The sequence below is a fragment of the Microcaecilia unicolor genome, chromosome 2 (assembly GCF_901765095.1).
Source record: "Microcaecilia unicolor chromosome 2, aMicUni1.1, whole genome shotgun sequence".
NCBI classification, from domain to species: domain Eukaryota; kingdom Metazoa; phylum Chordata; class Amphibia; order Gymnophiona; family Siphonopidae; genus Microcaecilia; species Microcaecilia unicolor.
In genome coordinates this window covers 248,926,745-248,944,701 of record NC_044032.1, presented here as the reverse complement: position 1 = coordinate 248,944,701, position 17,957 = coordinate 248,926,745, and the positions used below count along the sequence as shown (strand labels likewise).

The 17,957-nt window shown below is 45.2% G+C and overlaps 1 protein-coding gene across 3 annotated transcripts in view; it reads right to left on the bottom strand.

Annotated features, from left to right (window-relative positions):
• Positions 1-17,957, bottom strand: part of USP11 (ubiquitin specific peptidase 11) — a 168,419-nt gene that overhangs the window by 50,996 nt on the left and 99,466 nt on the right. For all 3 annotated transcript variants that reach the window (XM_030193883.1, XM_030193882.1, XM_030193884.1), the window contains exon 17: positions 769-881. In XM_030193883.1, the coding sequence (XP_030049743.1) occupies positions 769-881 (113 nt within the window). The remainder of the gene's footprint in view (positions 1-768; positions 882-17,957) is intronic.

Below are 17,957 nucleotides of genomic sequence, written 5' to 3'. Positions count from 1 at the left end.
TTATATATATATATATATATATATATATACATACATACACATACACACATAAATACTGCAGATTCAGAGTTCTTGCTTAGATCCTCTTATGCTTGTAAAATAAATAAAAGTAAAAACAAAAAGAAATCAGCTGGGTCTAAGAATACCTCAGACTCAACTCTCAAGATCTATAATCCTACCACCATTTCATTAACAATTATAATGGACTTAGAACCAAGATCTTCGGTTTCTGCCAAAACCATATCTGCAACCAAAACTGGCCAATTGGTTTCAGTAGAAAGTGAAAACAAAACCGCTCCCCCCGCCCAGCAGTGGTGGCCCCACTAACCCTGTCCGTGCTGGTTCCAATCACAAAATGGCTGTTGGGACCTCCCCTGGTGGACTTGCACGGCTGCCACAGGAAGTCTCAGCAGCCACTGCATTGTGGCACGGGGCAGGAACGGACAAGGTTCGTTCCTGCCCCCAAACAGTCCACTAGATCACCAGGGATTCTTAAGGTAGGCCCAGGGAGGTCAGGCAGGATGGGGGGAGATGGAAAAGTGTTCATTTCAGCTGAAAATGCATAGGCATTTTCTGCCGAAACCCAAACCGGTGCCGAATCTGAAAATGAAATTCTGTTGGCCTCTAAATGGACTATCAGCGTACACAGACCTAAACAAGTGTCCAATAACACAAGCAAAAAAAGCAAGCCTTACAGCCTTCTAGGCCTGTTGCAACATGTGGCCATATGGCCAACTCAGAAAAGGAAGGGATGTGCTCAGTACTCACCAAGGGTTCTCCTCTTCTAAAGTCTCCACAGTGGTAAAAAGATCAATGCATTTTTCTAGTTTCACAGGATTCTTCTTCAACATATAACTCATGCTGTCGTTTCTGACATATCGCTGCAAGATGAGTGGTAATTTAGTCAAAACTGTATCTCTCCCAGTATCAACATCCACTGGTCTTTCTTGGTATCATCACCACCAATACTGAACACAGATATTTCACTATATGGCTAAGCTTGCCTTACTTATCTGCCCACTGCACTTTACTATCTTTGAAGATATTTCTGCCACTGTCTGGAGCTTTGGCTCTGCACCTGAAATTACCTGAACCATGTTCTCCTGCTTAGCCCCACCCTTCTCAGAGCATCATCGCCAAGTGGCTATAACAGAGACACACCTGAGGCATCGCAATGAAAGGGTCAGCCAAAGGGGTGTGCTAATTGTTTTGAGAGAACTGATGGATCAATTTGGGTTTGAATCATTAATCTGTATTAGTAGGAGTAATTGGTTGATCTATGTACTTTTTTTTTTTTAGTAAGGAATGGATCTGGTGCAATGATAGTTAGAATACACTTGAAGGATCAAGGGGTTGTAAATACTTTGCTATGGATGAAGGATGTGTGTGGTGTGGTGTAACTATCTCGTGCAATGTTCCTGACTGGGAAGGTTTTAGGGAAGAGGGGAATATTCCATGTTGGTGTTCATTTAGTGAAGCGAGTGGCAAATCAACTCTGGGACTAATAAATGCTAGTCTATAACAAGGAAGTATCATGTAACACAAGACTGAATTAAAGAACATAAAGCGAAGTTACTCATCTGTAGCAGGCGTTTGTCAAGGACAGGTCACATATTGCCACATATGGGTGACGTTATTCAACCAATCCCGGCATGGACGCTACCCAACATTCTGGTACATTCTGAAGCTTTTGGTAGCACCGCATCATGCATGTGCCTTGCCACCCAATGTGAGTGCGTGGGACCAGCCATTTTTTTTTGTTACATTTGTACCCCGCGCTTTCCAACTCATGGCAGGCTCAATGCGGCTTACATGGGACAATCGAGGGTTAAGTGACTTGCCCAGAGTCACAAGGAGCTGCCTGTGCCTGAAGTGGGAATCGAACTCAGTTCCTCAGTTCCCCAGGACCAAAGTCCACCACCCTAACCACTAGGCCACTCCTGAAAAAGCTTAATGAATAGACCCCCTAGGAGAGGAGGGAGATTATGTGTTCTGTTATCCTCAGAGAATATCTACTACAGGTGCATAACTTCGCTTTCTCTGAGGATAATCATTTGCCACATATGGGAATCCCTTGCTACCAAACCCACTGAAAACAACAAAGAAAGGTCAATAGGGATTTGGAACAGGAAAAACTGAACAGGAACCAATTAACATAGAATTTATATACATTTCTACTGAGAGGGTACACTCTGGAACAGAATAAAATAGGCCTAAGAGGGTGGAGCTGGATTCTAGACTACAAACAAATTCTGCAGAACTGCCTGTCCGAACCAAGTATCATGTTTGCTTATTTATTTATTTATTTATAGCATTTATATCGCACATTTTCCCACCCAAGGGCAGGCCCAATGTGGCTTACATAAATTTACAAAACTCATACATAAATTCTACAACAAACAGTCAACGGCATTGTAGTGAAAGAGGCTAGTGAGTAATAGCAGAGGTGGGGAAATGTGGAAAGAGAAACTGAATTCAATAGGCAGCGGTGCGGGGCGGGTCAGGAGCGTAAGCTTTTCCATATAAGAAGGTCTTAAGGTATTTTTTGAAGGTCGGATGATCAGGGGTAATTTTCACAAATTTAAGTAGACCATTCCACAGTTGTGCGCTAATATAGGAAAAGGTGAAGGCGTAGGTGGTTTTAAACTTGAGGCCTCTGTAGATTGGGTAATGCAGATTTAAGTACAAGCGAGCTGATCTATGAGAGTTTCGAGGTGGTAAGCTGACAAGGGTGTCCATATACGCAGGGGCTTCACCATAGAGAATTTTATGCACCAGAGCGCAAATTTTAAATATTATTCGGTCCTTGACAGGGAGCCAATGCAGTTTCTCACGCAGTGGTCTTGAGCTTTCAAACCTCGATTTACCATAGATAAGCCTAGCAGCTGTGTTCTGGGCAGTTTGTAATTTTTTCAGAAGCATGTCTTTGCACCCTGCATATATCCCATTACAGTAATCAAGGCGGCTAAGGACTAAAGACTGAGTTAAACTTCGAAATACTTCCCTAGGGAAATAAGATTTTAGCTTTCAAAGAGAGAAGAACATTTGTCTGGTGGTAGAGTTCGTTTGCTGCTCCAGAGTTAAGTGTCTGTCAACAATTACACCTAATATTTTTAAAGACTCAGAGATCGGTAAGACAAGCTCAGGTGCGATTAATGTGGAGGTCGTAAACTTGTTATAGGGAGTGGAGAGGATAAGGAAATGTGTTTTCTCAGCATTGAATTTGAATTTAAAAGTGTTGGCCCAATCTAGCATTGTGTGCAACCCAAGCTGTATTTCACCGGCTATTTTGCTCAAGTCTGTTTTAAAAGGAATAGAGATAGTGATATCATCCGCATAAATAAATGGGTTGAGACCTAATTTGGAAAGGGCTGTGGCCAGGGGAACCAACATTATGTTGAAGAGTGTTGGGGAAAGCGGTGAGCCCTGAGGCACACCACAGTCTGCTTTCCAGCAAGGCGATAAGCTTTGAGTTAGAGCTAAGGTGGTATGTTCTTGTGGTTAAAAAAACCTTTCAGCCATGTTAATACATTTCCACTGGCACCGAAGTAGTCAAGGAGCTGAAGCAGGATGTCATGGCTCACCATGTCAAAAGCACTAGACATGTTGAATTGTAAAAGCAGAATTCTCTTTCCAACAGCTATTTCCTTTTTAAAGTTGGTCAGGAGGGTGACAAGCACGGTTTCGGTACTATGGAGTGGACGGAATCCTGATTGTGACTCATGCAATATATTGAACTTGTCCAAGAACTCCTTGAGCTGTTTTGTATACCATGCTCTCCATCAATTTCAAGAAAAGGGAAATCTTGCTCAAGGTAATAATGTGAACATGTGGATAGAAGACAACGCTGCAGCTTTGCAAATCTCCTCAATGGAGCCTTACCTCAAGAGGGGTACTGACACAGCCATGGCTCTGATATTGTGAGCTGTGGCATGACCCACCAGATTCAGCCCAGCCTAGGCATACATAAAGGAGATGCATTCTGCCAGCTAATTGGATAAGATGCATTTACCTATGGCTGCCCCCATCCTGTTTGGAAAAAAGAAACAAAAAGCTGGGTGGACTGTCTATGGGCTTTAGTCCGCTCCAGGTAGCCAAGGCTGACCTGTAGTCCAAGGTGTAAGTGCACTTTTGCCAGGATGGACATGAGCTTTGGGGGAAAGTGTTGGCATAACAACTGACTGATTAAGGTGGAAATCAGACATCACCTTTGGAAAGAACTTTGGTTCATCGCACTCATCCTCTTTATTAGGATGAAACTTTGTTTAAGGTGACTCAGCTACTAGGGCCTGAAGCTTGCTACTCTATGTGGTGAAGTGACCATGACAAAGAACAAAAACTTCAGGTGGCAAGTGTTTAGTTGCTGAAAGGGAGCTTTTATCGACTGGGTGAGGACGATGAGATCCCATGACAAGTGGGGGTGATGGTAAGTGTAAACGCAGAAAGCCTCACCAATCTATTACATTTCTTTGAAGGGGTGAACAAATATGTGGATAAAAGTGAGCCAGCTGATATTGTGTATCTGGATTTTCAGAAGACATTTGACAAAGTACCTCATGAAAGACTCCAGAGGAAATTGGAGAGTCATGGGATAGGAGGTACTGTCCTATTGTGGATTAAAAACTGTTTAAAAGATAGAAAACAAAGAGTTGGGTTAAATGGTCAGTATTCTCAATGGAGAAGGATAGTTAGTGGGGTTCCCCAGGGGTCTATGCTGGGATCAATGCTTTTTAACATATTTATAAATGATCTAGAGATAGGGGTAACTAGTGAGGTAATTAAATTTGCTGATGACACAAAGTTTTTCAAAGTTATTAAATCGCGGGAGGATTGTGAAAAATTACAAGACGACCTTATGAGACAGGGAGACTGGGCGTCTAAATGGCAGATGACATTTAATGTGAGCAAGTGCAAAGTGATGCATGTGGGAAAGAGGAACCCGAACTATAGCTACGTCATGCAAGGCTCCACATTAGGAGTTACTGACCAAGAAAGGGATCTAGGTGTCGTCATTGGTGATACGTTGAAACCTTCTGTTCAGTGTGCTGCTGCGGCTAAGAAAGCAAATAGAATGTTAGGTATTATTAGGAAAGGAATGGAAAACAAAAATGAGGACGTCATAATGCCTTTTTATCGCTCCATGGTGCGTTCACATTTTGAATATTGTGTTCAATTCTGGTCGCCGCATCTCAAAACAAATATAGTGGAATTAAAAAAGGAGCAGAGAAGGGCGACGAAAATGATAAAGGGGATGAGACGACTTCCCTATGAGGAAAGGCTAACGTGGTTAGGACTCTTCATCTTGGAGAAAAGGCGACTGAAGGGAGATATGATAGAGGTCTATAAAATAATGAGTGGAGTTGAACAGGTAGACGTGAAGCGTCTGTTTACGCTTTCTAAAAATACTAGTACTAGGGGGCATGCGATGAAGCTACAAAGTAGTAATTTTAAAATGGAGAAAATGTTTCTTCACTCAACGTGTAGTTAAACTTACTGCATTTGTACCCAACATTTTCCCACCTCTTTGAAGGCTCAATGTGGCTTATATTATGCCGTAAAGGCGATCGCCATTTCCGGAAGGAAAAATACAGAATATTATTGCATTTAAAGTACAGAAAATATAAAATAAATTAGAAGTAAATAGATATACAAATCATTTCAGGTATAAGAGGACAAGAGTAATGTGTAACGTTTAAAAATGACATTATGATTACAGTAAACAAATAGAGATCAATCGTAACTTGTTCTGGTGGAATTCGTTGCCAGAGAATGTGGTAAAGGCGGTTAGCTTAGCAGAGTTAAATCCACCATTTCTGGGATAAGCAGTATAAAATGTTTTGCACTTTTTGGGGAGCTTGCCAGGTATTTGTGACCTGGATTGGCCACTGTTAGGAACAGGATGCTGGGCTTGATGAAACTTTGGTCTGTCCCAGTATGGTAATACTTATGTACCTGTACTAAGGTGAACTCTTACAGAGTTGGTCTTAAGATGTAGAAGGTATTCAAGTAGTTTTTGTGTAGGGTGATCAAAAGGATACACCAGACAGCAAATCTCTTTCACCTGAAAATGTATGACCTCCTATTGGAATCTGTCCTGGAAGCAAGCAGGATCCGAGAAGCACCTTCATGCAGTTGGAAGGGTGCTAACACTATGCTCTCAACATCCAAGCCGTGAGGGCTAGGGACTGGAGGTTGAGATGTATAAGCACCGTCAATCTGAGTGATGAGGATCAGAAAGCACTCCAGTCTCCACATATCCTCTGAGGATAACTCCAGATGTAGAGGGAACCAGATCTGTCTCATCCAGTATGGTGCAATGAGTTATCATGGTCTCCCAATCCTGCTTGAGTTTCAGCAAAGTCTTCCCCACAAGAGGAATGCGAAGATATGCATACAGGCAGCCTTTCCCCCAGTGGAGGAGAAAGGCATCTCACACTAGTCTGCCATGTGATCACAGCCTAGAGCAGAACTGAAGGACTTTGTTGTTGAGATGAGTGGCAATGAGATCCACCGAGGGGGTATCCCAATCTTGGAAGATCTGATGGGCAACGCTTGTGTTTAGAGACAATTTGTGTGGTTGAATCACCCTGCTCAGTCAGTCTGCCAGGCTGTTGCCTTTTCCAGCTAGGTATGTGGCTCTGAGCACCATGCCATGACGGGAAGTCCAATTCACATCCCGACCACCTCCTGACACAAGAGGAAGGAACCCATGCCTCCCTGCTTGTTGACATAAGAACATAAAAATAGCCATACTGGGTCAGACCAATAGTCCATCTAGCCCAGTATCCTGCTTCCAAGTCACAAGTACCTGGCAGAAACCCAATTAGTAGTAACATTCCAAGCAGTGGCTTACTCCATGTGCATCTCAATAACAGACTATAGACTTTTCTTCCATGAACCTGTCCAAACCTTTAAACCCAGATATGCTAACCGGTTACCACATCCTTTGGCAGCAAGTTCCAGAGTTAACTATTCTTTGAGTGAAAAAATATTTCCTCCTATTTGTTTTAAAAGTAGTACCATGTAATTTCATTGAGTGTCCCCTGGTCTCTGTACTTTTTGAAAAAGTGAAAAAAGCAAAGATACTTACCTGTAGCAGGTGTTCTCCGAGGGCTGCAGGCTTCACATTCTCATGCGTGGGTAGATGCCGATCCGCCTCATCCAGTCCAGCATTTATGCCCAAGTAAAAGAACAGAGCTTTGTGAAGAGCAAGCCATGCTTCACTGTGCATGTGCCTTCCTCCCTGCCGCAAGAACATGGTTCCCACAGTTTAATTTTAGAGCAAAATAAGGAAAAAAGCAGGCTCTCATATGTTCACGTATGGGGAATCCCTAGCATCCAGGCTCACCCAAAACAACAAATAGTGGTCAGCTGGGCCTCGAATTGGCGAGGAGTAACACAGATTAACCTGAAACTACATACAACCTGAATGAGAGTGCAGCCTGGAACAGAATAAAACGGGCCTAGGAGGGTGGAGTTGGATTCTAGACCCTAAGCAGATTCTGCAACATTGACTGCCCAAATCGACTGTCGTCTCGGGTATCCTGCTCAAGGCAGTAGTGAGATGTGAATGTGTGGACTGAAGACCATGTTGCAGCCTTGCAAATTCCCTCAATGGAGGCTGACCTCAAGTGGGCTACCGACGCAGCCATGGCTCTGACATTATGAGCCGTGACATGATCCTCTAAGGCCAGCCCAGCCTTAGAGTTCGATTCCCACTGCCGCTCCTTGTGATTCTGGGCAAGTCACTTAACCCTGCCCATTGCCCCTGGTACAAAATAAGTACCTGAATATATGTAAACCGCTTTGAATGTAGTTGCAAAAACCTCAGAAAGGAGGTATATCAAGTCCCATTTCCCATTTCCATAAGTAAAGGAAATGCAATCTGCCAGTCAAATTGAGATGGTGAGACTCCCGATGGCGACCCCCATCCTGTTGAGATCAAAAGAAACAAAAAAGCTGTGTGGACTGTCTGTGGGGCCTTGTCTGCTCCATGTAATAGGCTAATGCTCTCTTGCAGTTCAAGGTGTGCTTTTGCCAGGATGGGAATGAGGTCGGAGAAAGAATGTTGGCAAGACAATCGATTGGTTCAGATGGAACTCAGATACCACCTTCAGTAGGAACTTAGGGTGTGTACGGAGGACTACTCTGTTGTGATGAAACTTAGTATGGTGCATCCACTACTAGGGCCTGCAGCTCACTGACCCTACGAGCTGAAGTAACAGCCACCAAGAAAACAACCTCCCAGGTCAAGTACTTCAGATGACAGGAATTCAGTAGCTCAAAAGGAGCTTTCATCAGCTGGGTGAGAACGATGTTGAGATCCAGTGATACTGGTGGAGGTCTGACAGGGGACTAACAAAAGCAAACCTCTAATAAAGCAAACAACTAAAGACTGTCCAAAGATAGTCGTTATCAATGTGTAGAAGGTAAGCCTAATTGCACTAAGGTGAACCCTTACGGAGTTGGTCTTGAGACTTGACTCAGACAAGTGTAGAAGGTACTCAAGCAGGGTCTGCGTAGGACAAGAAAGTGGATCTAGGATCCTGCTTTCACACCAGATGGCAAACCTCCTCCATTTAAAAGAATAATACCTCTTAGTGGAATCTTCCCTGGAAGCCAGCAAGACCTGGGAGACTGAACCGCAGGCTGAGGGCCAGGTGGGACCACAGCGGGAGGTATAGCAGGTGCAAGCATCCCCGATACCATAGCACATCGCTACATGAGGCCATCCAGCAGCTCAGGGAGCATGGCCTGGATGCGCTCATAGAGGCCCAACATCGGAAAAAGCTGGGGCGTCAGCTTAGGCACAGGTTGCAGAACCGTTGGGCCAATACGAGGAGCAGGATCTTGGCTGCTTGGAGACAATCGTATCATCACCTCCTGGATGGAGGGAGAGCGGTTACCCAGCACTGACACTTCTCGGGTGCTGTGTCCCTCGGTGCCCTGGAGCTCCCAGCACCATGTATCGAGGGTGACAGTGCTGTCACCTTGGGATCGGGTCTGACAATGGACGGTCCTGATGGGCCTGTACAGCAGGAGACACACTCGATGCCTCACTGTTCCCAGTGTCTCGAGGTCTTGAAGCAGCCATGCTTACCGATTATCCAGGTGCAACACTCGACGTCGATGCAGACGCCTCCGACCTTGGCGTTGAAGTCAAGGAACCGGGCCTGGATCCAAAATTTCTTCTTGCGTTGAGCCTTCCGGGATATCTGGGTCCTCTTCTTCATATGAACACAGTTAGCAGGGCTACGGTCGGGCCCAAGTCACTGCAGACACCAAGAATGGATGTCTTTTCCTGAGATGGCCCGGTTGCACCAGGTACAACGCTTGAAGCCACGGAGTCTTCAACGACATGGATGGGAAGACCTTGCCAACCAAATCAAATGGCTCGATGGTGCCTGAAAAAGGGGGGGGGAAGGTACGAAAAAGGGAGTTCCCGACTGGAGTCAGGGCCTAAAGGCAGCCCACGTTGAAGAATAAAGAAAACTTAAACGTGGGCACAAGAAACTAATAAAAATAAAGGTACTTTTTTTTTTTTTTTTTTTAAGAAACAAGGTTCAAGCGGTAAGAAAAAAGGCAGAAGGCATTCAAAAACCGAACGTGTAAAGAGATACTGAAAAAGCCCAGCTTCTCTTCACACGGAGAAAACGAAACCGAGGGAACCGCGTTCTCGCGGCAGACAGTAAAGGCACTCGTGCATGCAAGGTGCATCGCGGCTCGTGCTTCACAAAGCTCTGTTTTTTTTTTTTTTTACTTGGGGGAAAAAATTCCAGACAGGACGACGCAGACTGGCATCTAACCACACGTTAGAATATGAGAGCTTGCTTGTCCTTAGAGAATCAATTCACTTCTACCCGTTCTACACCACTCAGGATTTTATAGACCTCAAATCATATCCCCCTCAGCCATCTCTTTTCCAAGCTGAAGAGCCCTAACCTCTTTCGCCTTTCCTCATACGGAAGGTGTTCCATCCCCTTTATCATTTTGGTCGCTCTTCTTTGAACCTTTTCTAATTCAGTTATATCTTTTTTGAGATATAGTGACCAGAATTGAACACAATACCCAAGGTAAGGTCGCACCATGGAGTAATTCAGAGGTATTATAATATTCCTGGTCTTATTTTGTATCCCTTTCCTAATCATTCCTAGCATCCTGTTGGCTTTTTTGACCACCGCCACAATGGGCAGAAGATTTCAGCATCTTGTCTAGAATGACACCTAGGTCTTTTTCTTGAGAGCCAACTCTGAAGTTGGACCCTAGCATCAGGTAACTATGATTCGGATTATTTTTCCCAATGTGCATCACTTTGTATTTGTCCACATTAAATTTCATCTGCCATTTAGATACCCAGTCTTCCAGTTTCCTAAGGTCTTTCTGCAATATTTCACAATCCGTTTTGACAACTTGGAATAGTTTTGTGTCATTTGCAAATTTAATCACCTCACTCGTCGGTCCGTTTTCCAGATCATTTATACATATGTTAAATAGCACTGGTCCTAGTATAGATCCCTGTGGCACTCCACTATTCACCCTCCTCCACTGAGAAAAATGGCCTTTTAACCCTCCCTTCTGTTTTCTGTCCAATAACCTATTCCTAATCAACAGAAGGACACTGCCTTCTATCCCATGACTTTTTAATTTTCTCAGGAGTCTCTCATGAGGATCTTTGCCAAAAGCTTTCTGAAAATCCAGATACACTACATCAACCGGCTCACTTTTATCCACATTTTTACATGACATAGTACATTGCAACCTGATTGTCTATTTGAATGAGAGTAATTTTGTTTAGCAACTGATATGTGAAAGCCTTTAAAGCATTCCAAATGGCTCTCAACTCTTACCAGCTGTACTCACTGCTGCACTCAGAGAAGTGGAACCACATGCTCTCCATAGCTCTGATCCTTTTCTGCAACTACTATGTCTTATTTAAGCTTCTGTGGGACAGGATAGTACTGGGTAGGGCTTACTCCTACCCCATCAACAGCTATGGACTCAAGGATCATTAAAGACAGCAGCAAGCCCCACAAGAGGGAAGGTATGGGTCAAAGGGAAGGCTGAAAAACAAAAATCAGAAAAATATTTTCATACAGTTCTGTTTTTTTCTTGCACGTTTATAAATATTTAAGATATATTTTGAATACCATTCTTTTTTGTGGGGTGGGGAGGCTGTGTCTTTACGTTTATAAACCAGGTGTTATTTTATATACATTTAAATGTGAAGTTGAATCTCCAGAGCAGACCAGCAACCCTGGGTGTGGAGCCCATCTACAAGTTCCCCAGCTCAGGTTGGATGGAGAATTTGGAATGGAAATCTCATGAACAGATTAGACAAAATCGTCCACCATAAGAGTGAATCCTTCAGATTGGGAGTGACAGAGATGTCCGCTAGGTTCTCCGAGGCCTGACACTTCTGGGAAGCTTGGGTCCACTGAGCCTCTCTCAAATGGAGAACTGTCACAGGTGCAACATGCACTGTGAAGACCATGTGGCCCAACAACCTCAACATCTGCCAAGCTGTGACCTGTGGGCTTTGGCAGACCTGCCAGACAATGACCATCAATGCCTCCACCCTAGAATTTGGCAGGAAGGCCAGCACCTGACTTATTTCTAGCAGGACAATGAATTCCAAGTGTTGACCTGAACTGAGATGGGACTTTGGGTAGTTTATAACGAAACCTAGTAGCTCAAACACCTGAATGGTTCTCTGTATTGATTCCTAAGCACAATCTTTGGATGTGCTCTAGACCAGCCAATTTTTTAAGTAGGGAAACATTCTCCACATCAGCCCTCCGTGTTTGAGTGTATTCTTTGTAATCAGCCAGCTTGATTACTGCAAATGTACTACATAATGGTTTATAGATATCAGATAGATATCAAATGATTACAAATAGTGCAAAACATGGCTGTGAAACTGATAACAAAAATCCAAAAAATATGACCATGTAATTCCTCTGTTGCGAGAACACTGGTTATCTACTAATCAAAGAATAATTTTTAAGAATTTATTCTTAGTCCATACGGTACATCATACTGATATACCACTTTACTTATTGTGAATGATAATTTCTTATACTACATTTAAATCTTTAAGAAGCAGCACCACTTAATAGTTCCATCTCTTCATATCATTGGTTTAGACTCCATTCAATCCAGGATTTTCAGTGTCACTGGGTCTTCCCTCTGGAACGCCATATCGTTACCCCTTCGTGAAGAACACTCAATGCAAATATTCAAAAATAAATTAAAATCTTTCGTATTTCAGGATGCCTTTGAATCGTCTTAATTATCCAACTATAACTGGATAATTCCCTCTGTGGTCCCGATTTACTCCAGACTCTGGACTGGGATGATCAGCATCAGATGCATGCTTGTCTCTATATTAGTTCTTGTCTCTATCCTATCTATTTATGGAGTTCCTTTCAACTTCTTTTAAAATTAGATAGTGTAAACCACCTAGAAAGCCCCCTAATTGGGCAGTACATCTAATTTTAAATAAACATGGAAACACATTCACCCTCAGCCTGCACAGACATGTTGCGACTATGGCAGGCATTTTGTGAATGCAAGAGGAGCAGATGCAAGGCCAAACGTCTGTATGAGATATTGGTAGTACTTTCCTTACTTGGAATTTGAGATACTTCCTGTGACATGGCCATATCTCTATGTGAGTGCAAGCATCGTTTAAGTGCAGAGAGCATAGTTTATGTTTCTTAGGCTTTCAATCATTTACCTGAATCACGGGAAGTGGGGTGCTCAGGGAAACCATCCTGAACTTTTCTTTGACTAGATATTTGTTCAGCCCCCTACTCCTGTCCTTTTGGGCGCAAGGAAGTACTTGGAATAGAAACCCTTCCCCTCGTTCCCTGGTGGTATGGATTCAACTGCATGGGCATATAGAAGGGAAAAAATTCAGTCTCACTCTCACCAGTAGGCCATCCAGGATGGTTATTTTTACTGTGGCTATGCTCTCTTGAAGCCAATCAAAAACCCATCCCTTGCTTTGACTGGGAAGCTGGCTGGGCCTTCTGGGACCTTTGCTGCCTAGATCTGAAGCAGGGCCCATGGGACTCCTGGGAAGGACAGGCCACAGGAATATACCCACACCTTTGAGAGTAATAGGATTTGTTATGGGATCCGCCTGAGAACCTCCAGAAAGCGGAGACAGCAGAAGGAACGGGCTGAGAGAGACTTCATGGTATTAGTTCTTTTCTTGATGAGATCAGCAACTTCTTCCACTTTGTAACCAAAAGTATCACCTCAGAAAAGGATGCCCACCAACTTTTCCAGAACTGCTGGTTCTAGGTCCGAGTCTGCATGTGCCAATACCTAATGCGGAAAGTTTGGATGCCACATTGAAAGCATCATAGGTTGCCTGGGCCCAATGCTTTTGACCAGTGCTTTTTTTTGTAGGAAAAAAGGTACCAGTACTCATTATGGCCGAGGTCACCATCTATGGCTCTGCCCCTATGGTAGCCACACCCCTTATACCAGCCGTGGTGCATATGAGCAGTATCATTGAAAATACTATGCCAGTGTAGGAGAAAAAAATAACTTGTGATTTTTTTTCATTATAAATAATTTCTATAAGCTGTTACAGCTCTAGTATACCGAGTGCAAAATAAGACAGCAGATCTTCCAAACACTAAAATGAAAATAAAATGATTTTTTTCTACCTTTGTTGTCTGGTGACTATTTTTCTGATCATGTTGGTCCCAGTCTCTGATTCTGCTGCTCTCTATCTGTTCCCTTAACTCCGTTTCCAGGGCTTTCATTCCATTTATTTCTTTACTTTCCTCCTTTCTTCTTCATTTCTTGCCCTACATCCATAGGTAAAAGCTGGGTCCTCTGTGGACTTGACTGGAGGAGGGATAGAGTGGATCCAGCTTTTGCCTATTTTATTCATCCATGTGCAGTTTTGCTCCTCTTTCACTTTCCCTCTTCTTGTCAGTATGCAACTCATTCCTCTTTCCATCCATGTCCAGCATTTTTCCTCTCCCTCTCCACGTCCAGCATTTCTCCTCTCTCCTCCCCTCCATACATGTTCATCTCACTTCCTCTCTCTTCTCTCCCCTCCATCCATGTCCAGCCTTTTAACTCTCTCCCATCCCCTCCATCCATGTCCAGAATTTCTCCTCTCTCCCCTAAATCCATGTGCATCTACTTCCCCTGTCTTCCCTCCCCTCATCCATGTCCAGTATTTCTCCTGCCCTTCCCTCCATCCATCCATGTCCAACAACTCTGCTCTCTCCCCTGCCCTCCCTTCCCATCCATGTCCAGATTCTCCTGTGTCCTCCCCTCCCATCTGTGCCCAGCGATCCTTTGTCCCTATCCTCCCCTCCCAACTATGTCCAGCGATTCTCCTCTGCCCTCCCCTCCATGTCCAGCAAATCTCCTTTGCCCCCTATCCTCCCCCCTCCATGTCCAGTAACTCATCCCAGCCTCCACCTGCCCCTCTTTTAAGCCCCCATCGAGTTCCAGTACCCCAGCCTCACCTGCCCACCCTTAGCTTCCCGACAGCCCTGCTTTCTGTTCCTGCCACCCTGTGACGCATTTAAATCTTTTATTTTTTTTACCTGAAGTTGCAGCACCAGCGTTAGTGAAAGGACCAGGCTTGCCGCCTCCTGCCTTCCCTTCATTCCCTTTCAGTGTCCCGCCCTCATGGAAACAGGAAACTACATCAGAGGAAGGCGACTTCAGGTTAAAAAAAAAAAAGATTTAAACGCATCGCAGGGTGGCAGGAACAGAAAGCAGGGCTGGGGAGCTAAGGGCGGGCAGGTGAGCTGGTCCTAGGAAAAAAAAGGTGCCGGTACGCTGTAGCGGCACAAAAAAAAGTACTGCTTTTGACACTCCTCCTGCTTGGCTACTAATGCGCAAAGTTGTGCAGCCTTGTCTGTGGGTAGACAGTCCACAAAGCGAAAGCTACATACCTGTAGAAGATATTCTCCGAGGACAGCAGGCTGATAGTTCTCACAAATGGGTGACGTCCACAGCAGCCCCTCTGATTGGAGATCTTCACTAGCAACAGCGTTTGCTAGCCCTCGTGTGCGCATGCGCGACCGTCTTCCCGCCCGAACGTGAGCGTGTTTGCCAGTCCAGTAAATAGCAAAGACAAGGGAAGACACAACTCCAAAGGGGAGGTGGGCGGGTAGGTGAGAACAATCAGCCTGCTGTCCTCGGAGAATACCTTCTACAAGTATGTAGCTTTCGCTTTCTCAGAGGACAAGCAGGCTGCTTGTTCTCACGAATGGGGTATCCCTAGCCCCCAGGCTTACTCAAAACAACAAACATCGGTCAATTGGGCCTCGCAACAGCGAGGACATAACTGAGATTGACTTAAACTTATTCAACTAACTGAGAGTGCAGCCTGGAACAGAATAAAAATGGGCCTAGGGGGGTGGAGTTGGATCTGAAACCCCGAACAGATTCTGCAGCACAGACTGCCCGAACCGACTGTCACGTTGGGTATCCTGCTGAAGGCAGTAACGAGATGTGAATGTGTGGACAGATGACCACGTTGCAGCCTTGCAAATCTCTTCAATAGTGGCTGACTTCAAGTGGGCCACTGACGCCGCCAAGGCTCTAACACTATGAGCCGTGACATGACCCTCAAGAGTCAGCCCTGCCTGGGTGTAAGTGAAGGAAATGCAATCTGCTAGCCAATTAGATAAGGTGTGTTTCCCCGACAGCCACTCCCCTTCTGTTGGGATCAAAAAAAACAAACATTTGGGCGGACTGTCTGTGGGGCTGTGTCCGCTCCAGATAGAAGGCCAATGCTCGCTTGCAGTCCAATGTGTGCAGCTGACATTCAGCAGGGCGGGTATGAGGACGGGGAAAAAATGTTGGTAAGACAATTGACTGGTTCAGATGGAACTCCGACACCACCTTCGGCAAGAACTTAGGGTGAGTGCGGAGGACTACTCTGTTATGATGAAATTTAGTATAAGGAGCATGAACTACTAAGGCTTGAAGCTCACTGACTCTGCGAGCTGAAGTGATTGCCACCAAGAAAATGACCTTCCAAGTCAATTACTTCAGATGGCAGGAATTCAGTGGCTCGAAAGGAGGTTTCATCAGCTGGGTTAGAACGACATTGAGATCCCATGACACTGTAGGAGGTTTGATGGGGGGCTTTGACAAAAGCAAACCTCTCATGAAGCGAACTAAAAGCTGTCCTGAGATCGGCTTACCTTCTACACGGTAACGGTATGCACTAATCGCACTAAGATGAACCCTTAGTTGGTTTTAAGACCAGACAAGTGCAGAAGGTATTCAAGCAGGGTCTGTGTAGGGCAGGAGTGAGGATCTAAGGCCTTGCTGTCACACCAGACGGCAAACCTCCTCCAGAGAAAAAAGTAACTCTTCTTAGTGGAATCTTTCCTGGAAGCAAGTAAGACACACCCTCGGAGAGACCCAAAAAGGCAAAATCTACGCCCTCAACATCCAAGCCGTGAGAGCCAGGGACTGGAGGTTGGGATGCAGAAGCGCCCCCTCGTTCTGAGTAATGAGGGTCGGAAAACACTCCAATCTCCACGGTTCTTCGGAGGACAATTCCAGAAGAAGAAGGAACCATACCTGATGCGGCCAAAAGGAAGCGATCAACGAAAAGACACGAGGGGTCTCCTTGAGGCGCAGACCGACCGATAAACAGCCGTCCTGAGCCGCGGAAAAAAGAAGACTGGCGAACACACTCGCGTTCGAGCGGGAAGACGGTCGCGCATGCACACTGTACACGCGCACGCGAAGGCTAGCAAACGCTGTTGCTAGTGAAGATCTCCGATCGGAGGGGCTGCTGTAGATGTCACCCATTCATGAGAACAAGCAGCCTGCCTGTCCTCGGAGAAAAGAAACTCCGCTACACTATGCACCAAGTTCCACAAGTGGATGCGCATGTTGACCCAACAGGACTGTATGTGGGATACTAGTATAGAGCCCTGATAAAAACCTCTCTCCCCAAAGACTTCAAGGTTCTAGCATCTCATGCCAGGGACGCTGAGGCGTGGGTTCTAGAACTCTTAGCTCTCTTGATTAAGGATTTAATCCACAGAGTGGTATGGCAGCTGTTGCTTTTCAAATCTGGAAGCCTTTTGGACTCTGTACATCGAGTCTGCCTTCCGAGGTACCTCCTACATAGAGAAAAAAAGTCTCCCAATTCTTCATTTGTGCTTGCTGAAGGATGCCGTGCACTGGCATTGTCAGTTTCCCTAAGAGGATCCTTGTAGTCAAAGAATCAACATCTTGGCACTGGGCTCATTCTTAACCTCCAAATCAAATGGGATGGTCTTAGCTATCTCCATTAAAAAGCTTACAAACAAGAGTTCCTTTGTGGGGATTTTCTTCTTGCCCAAGGTGGGAGGGGTCTGATGGAAGATGAAGGGAGTCCTCCTCCGAGATGTTCTATCTCAAACATCCAAAAGTGGCCCCAGTCAGCAAAATACTCCTCCTGAGTGGACCAAATCTGTGTCCGCCTCGGTCTAGTGGACTTGAGTCCAGACTACAAATGAGAGTGCCGAGGGACAGGTCCTTTCCTGAACACCAAAGAAGCTTCCCCCCCCCCCCCCCCCCCAATGGGCTGAAGTGCAGCACCGCCTCTTTTGATGGTGGCACCCGATGAAGTACTGGCTCTGATGAATGAGTGATGGACAGGGCAAGGGCCTTGAGGATCAGCTCCGCTGAAGCCATGGTTGCCATTGTGCTGAGCCAAGATCCGCTGCAATTCTTCCTGCAAGAGTGCTGATGCTTCTCGGATACTGGCGGTGCTGATGATCTGGAGCTCCTGGCACTACCCTTCAAGTGTGACTAACATAGGTGGATCCATCTTTGTCGGTGCTGACAAGGATATTACTACATCCTCAGTGTCGGGTCCGACAGGGCCCTACTGACACCCAGTATCTAAGCAGGGGAAAACCTCCTCGATGCCAGCATGTTTCCAGTGTCCGAAGCAGCTTCGTCAT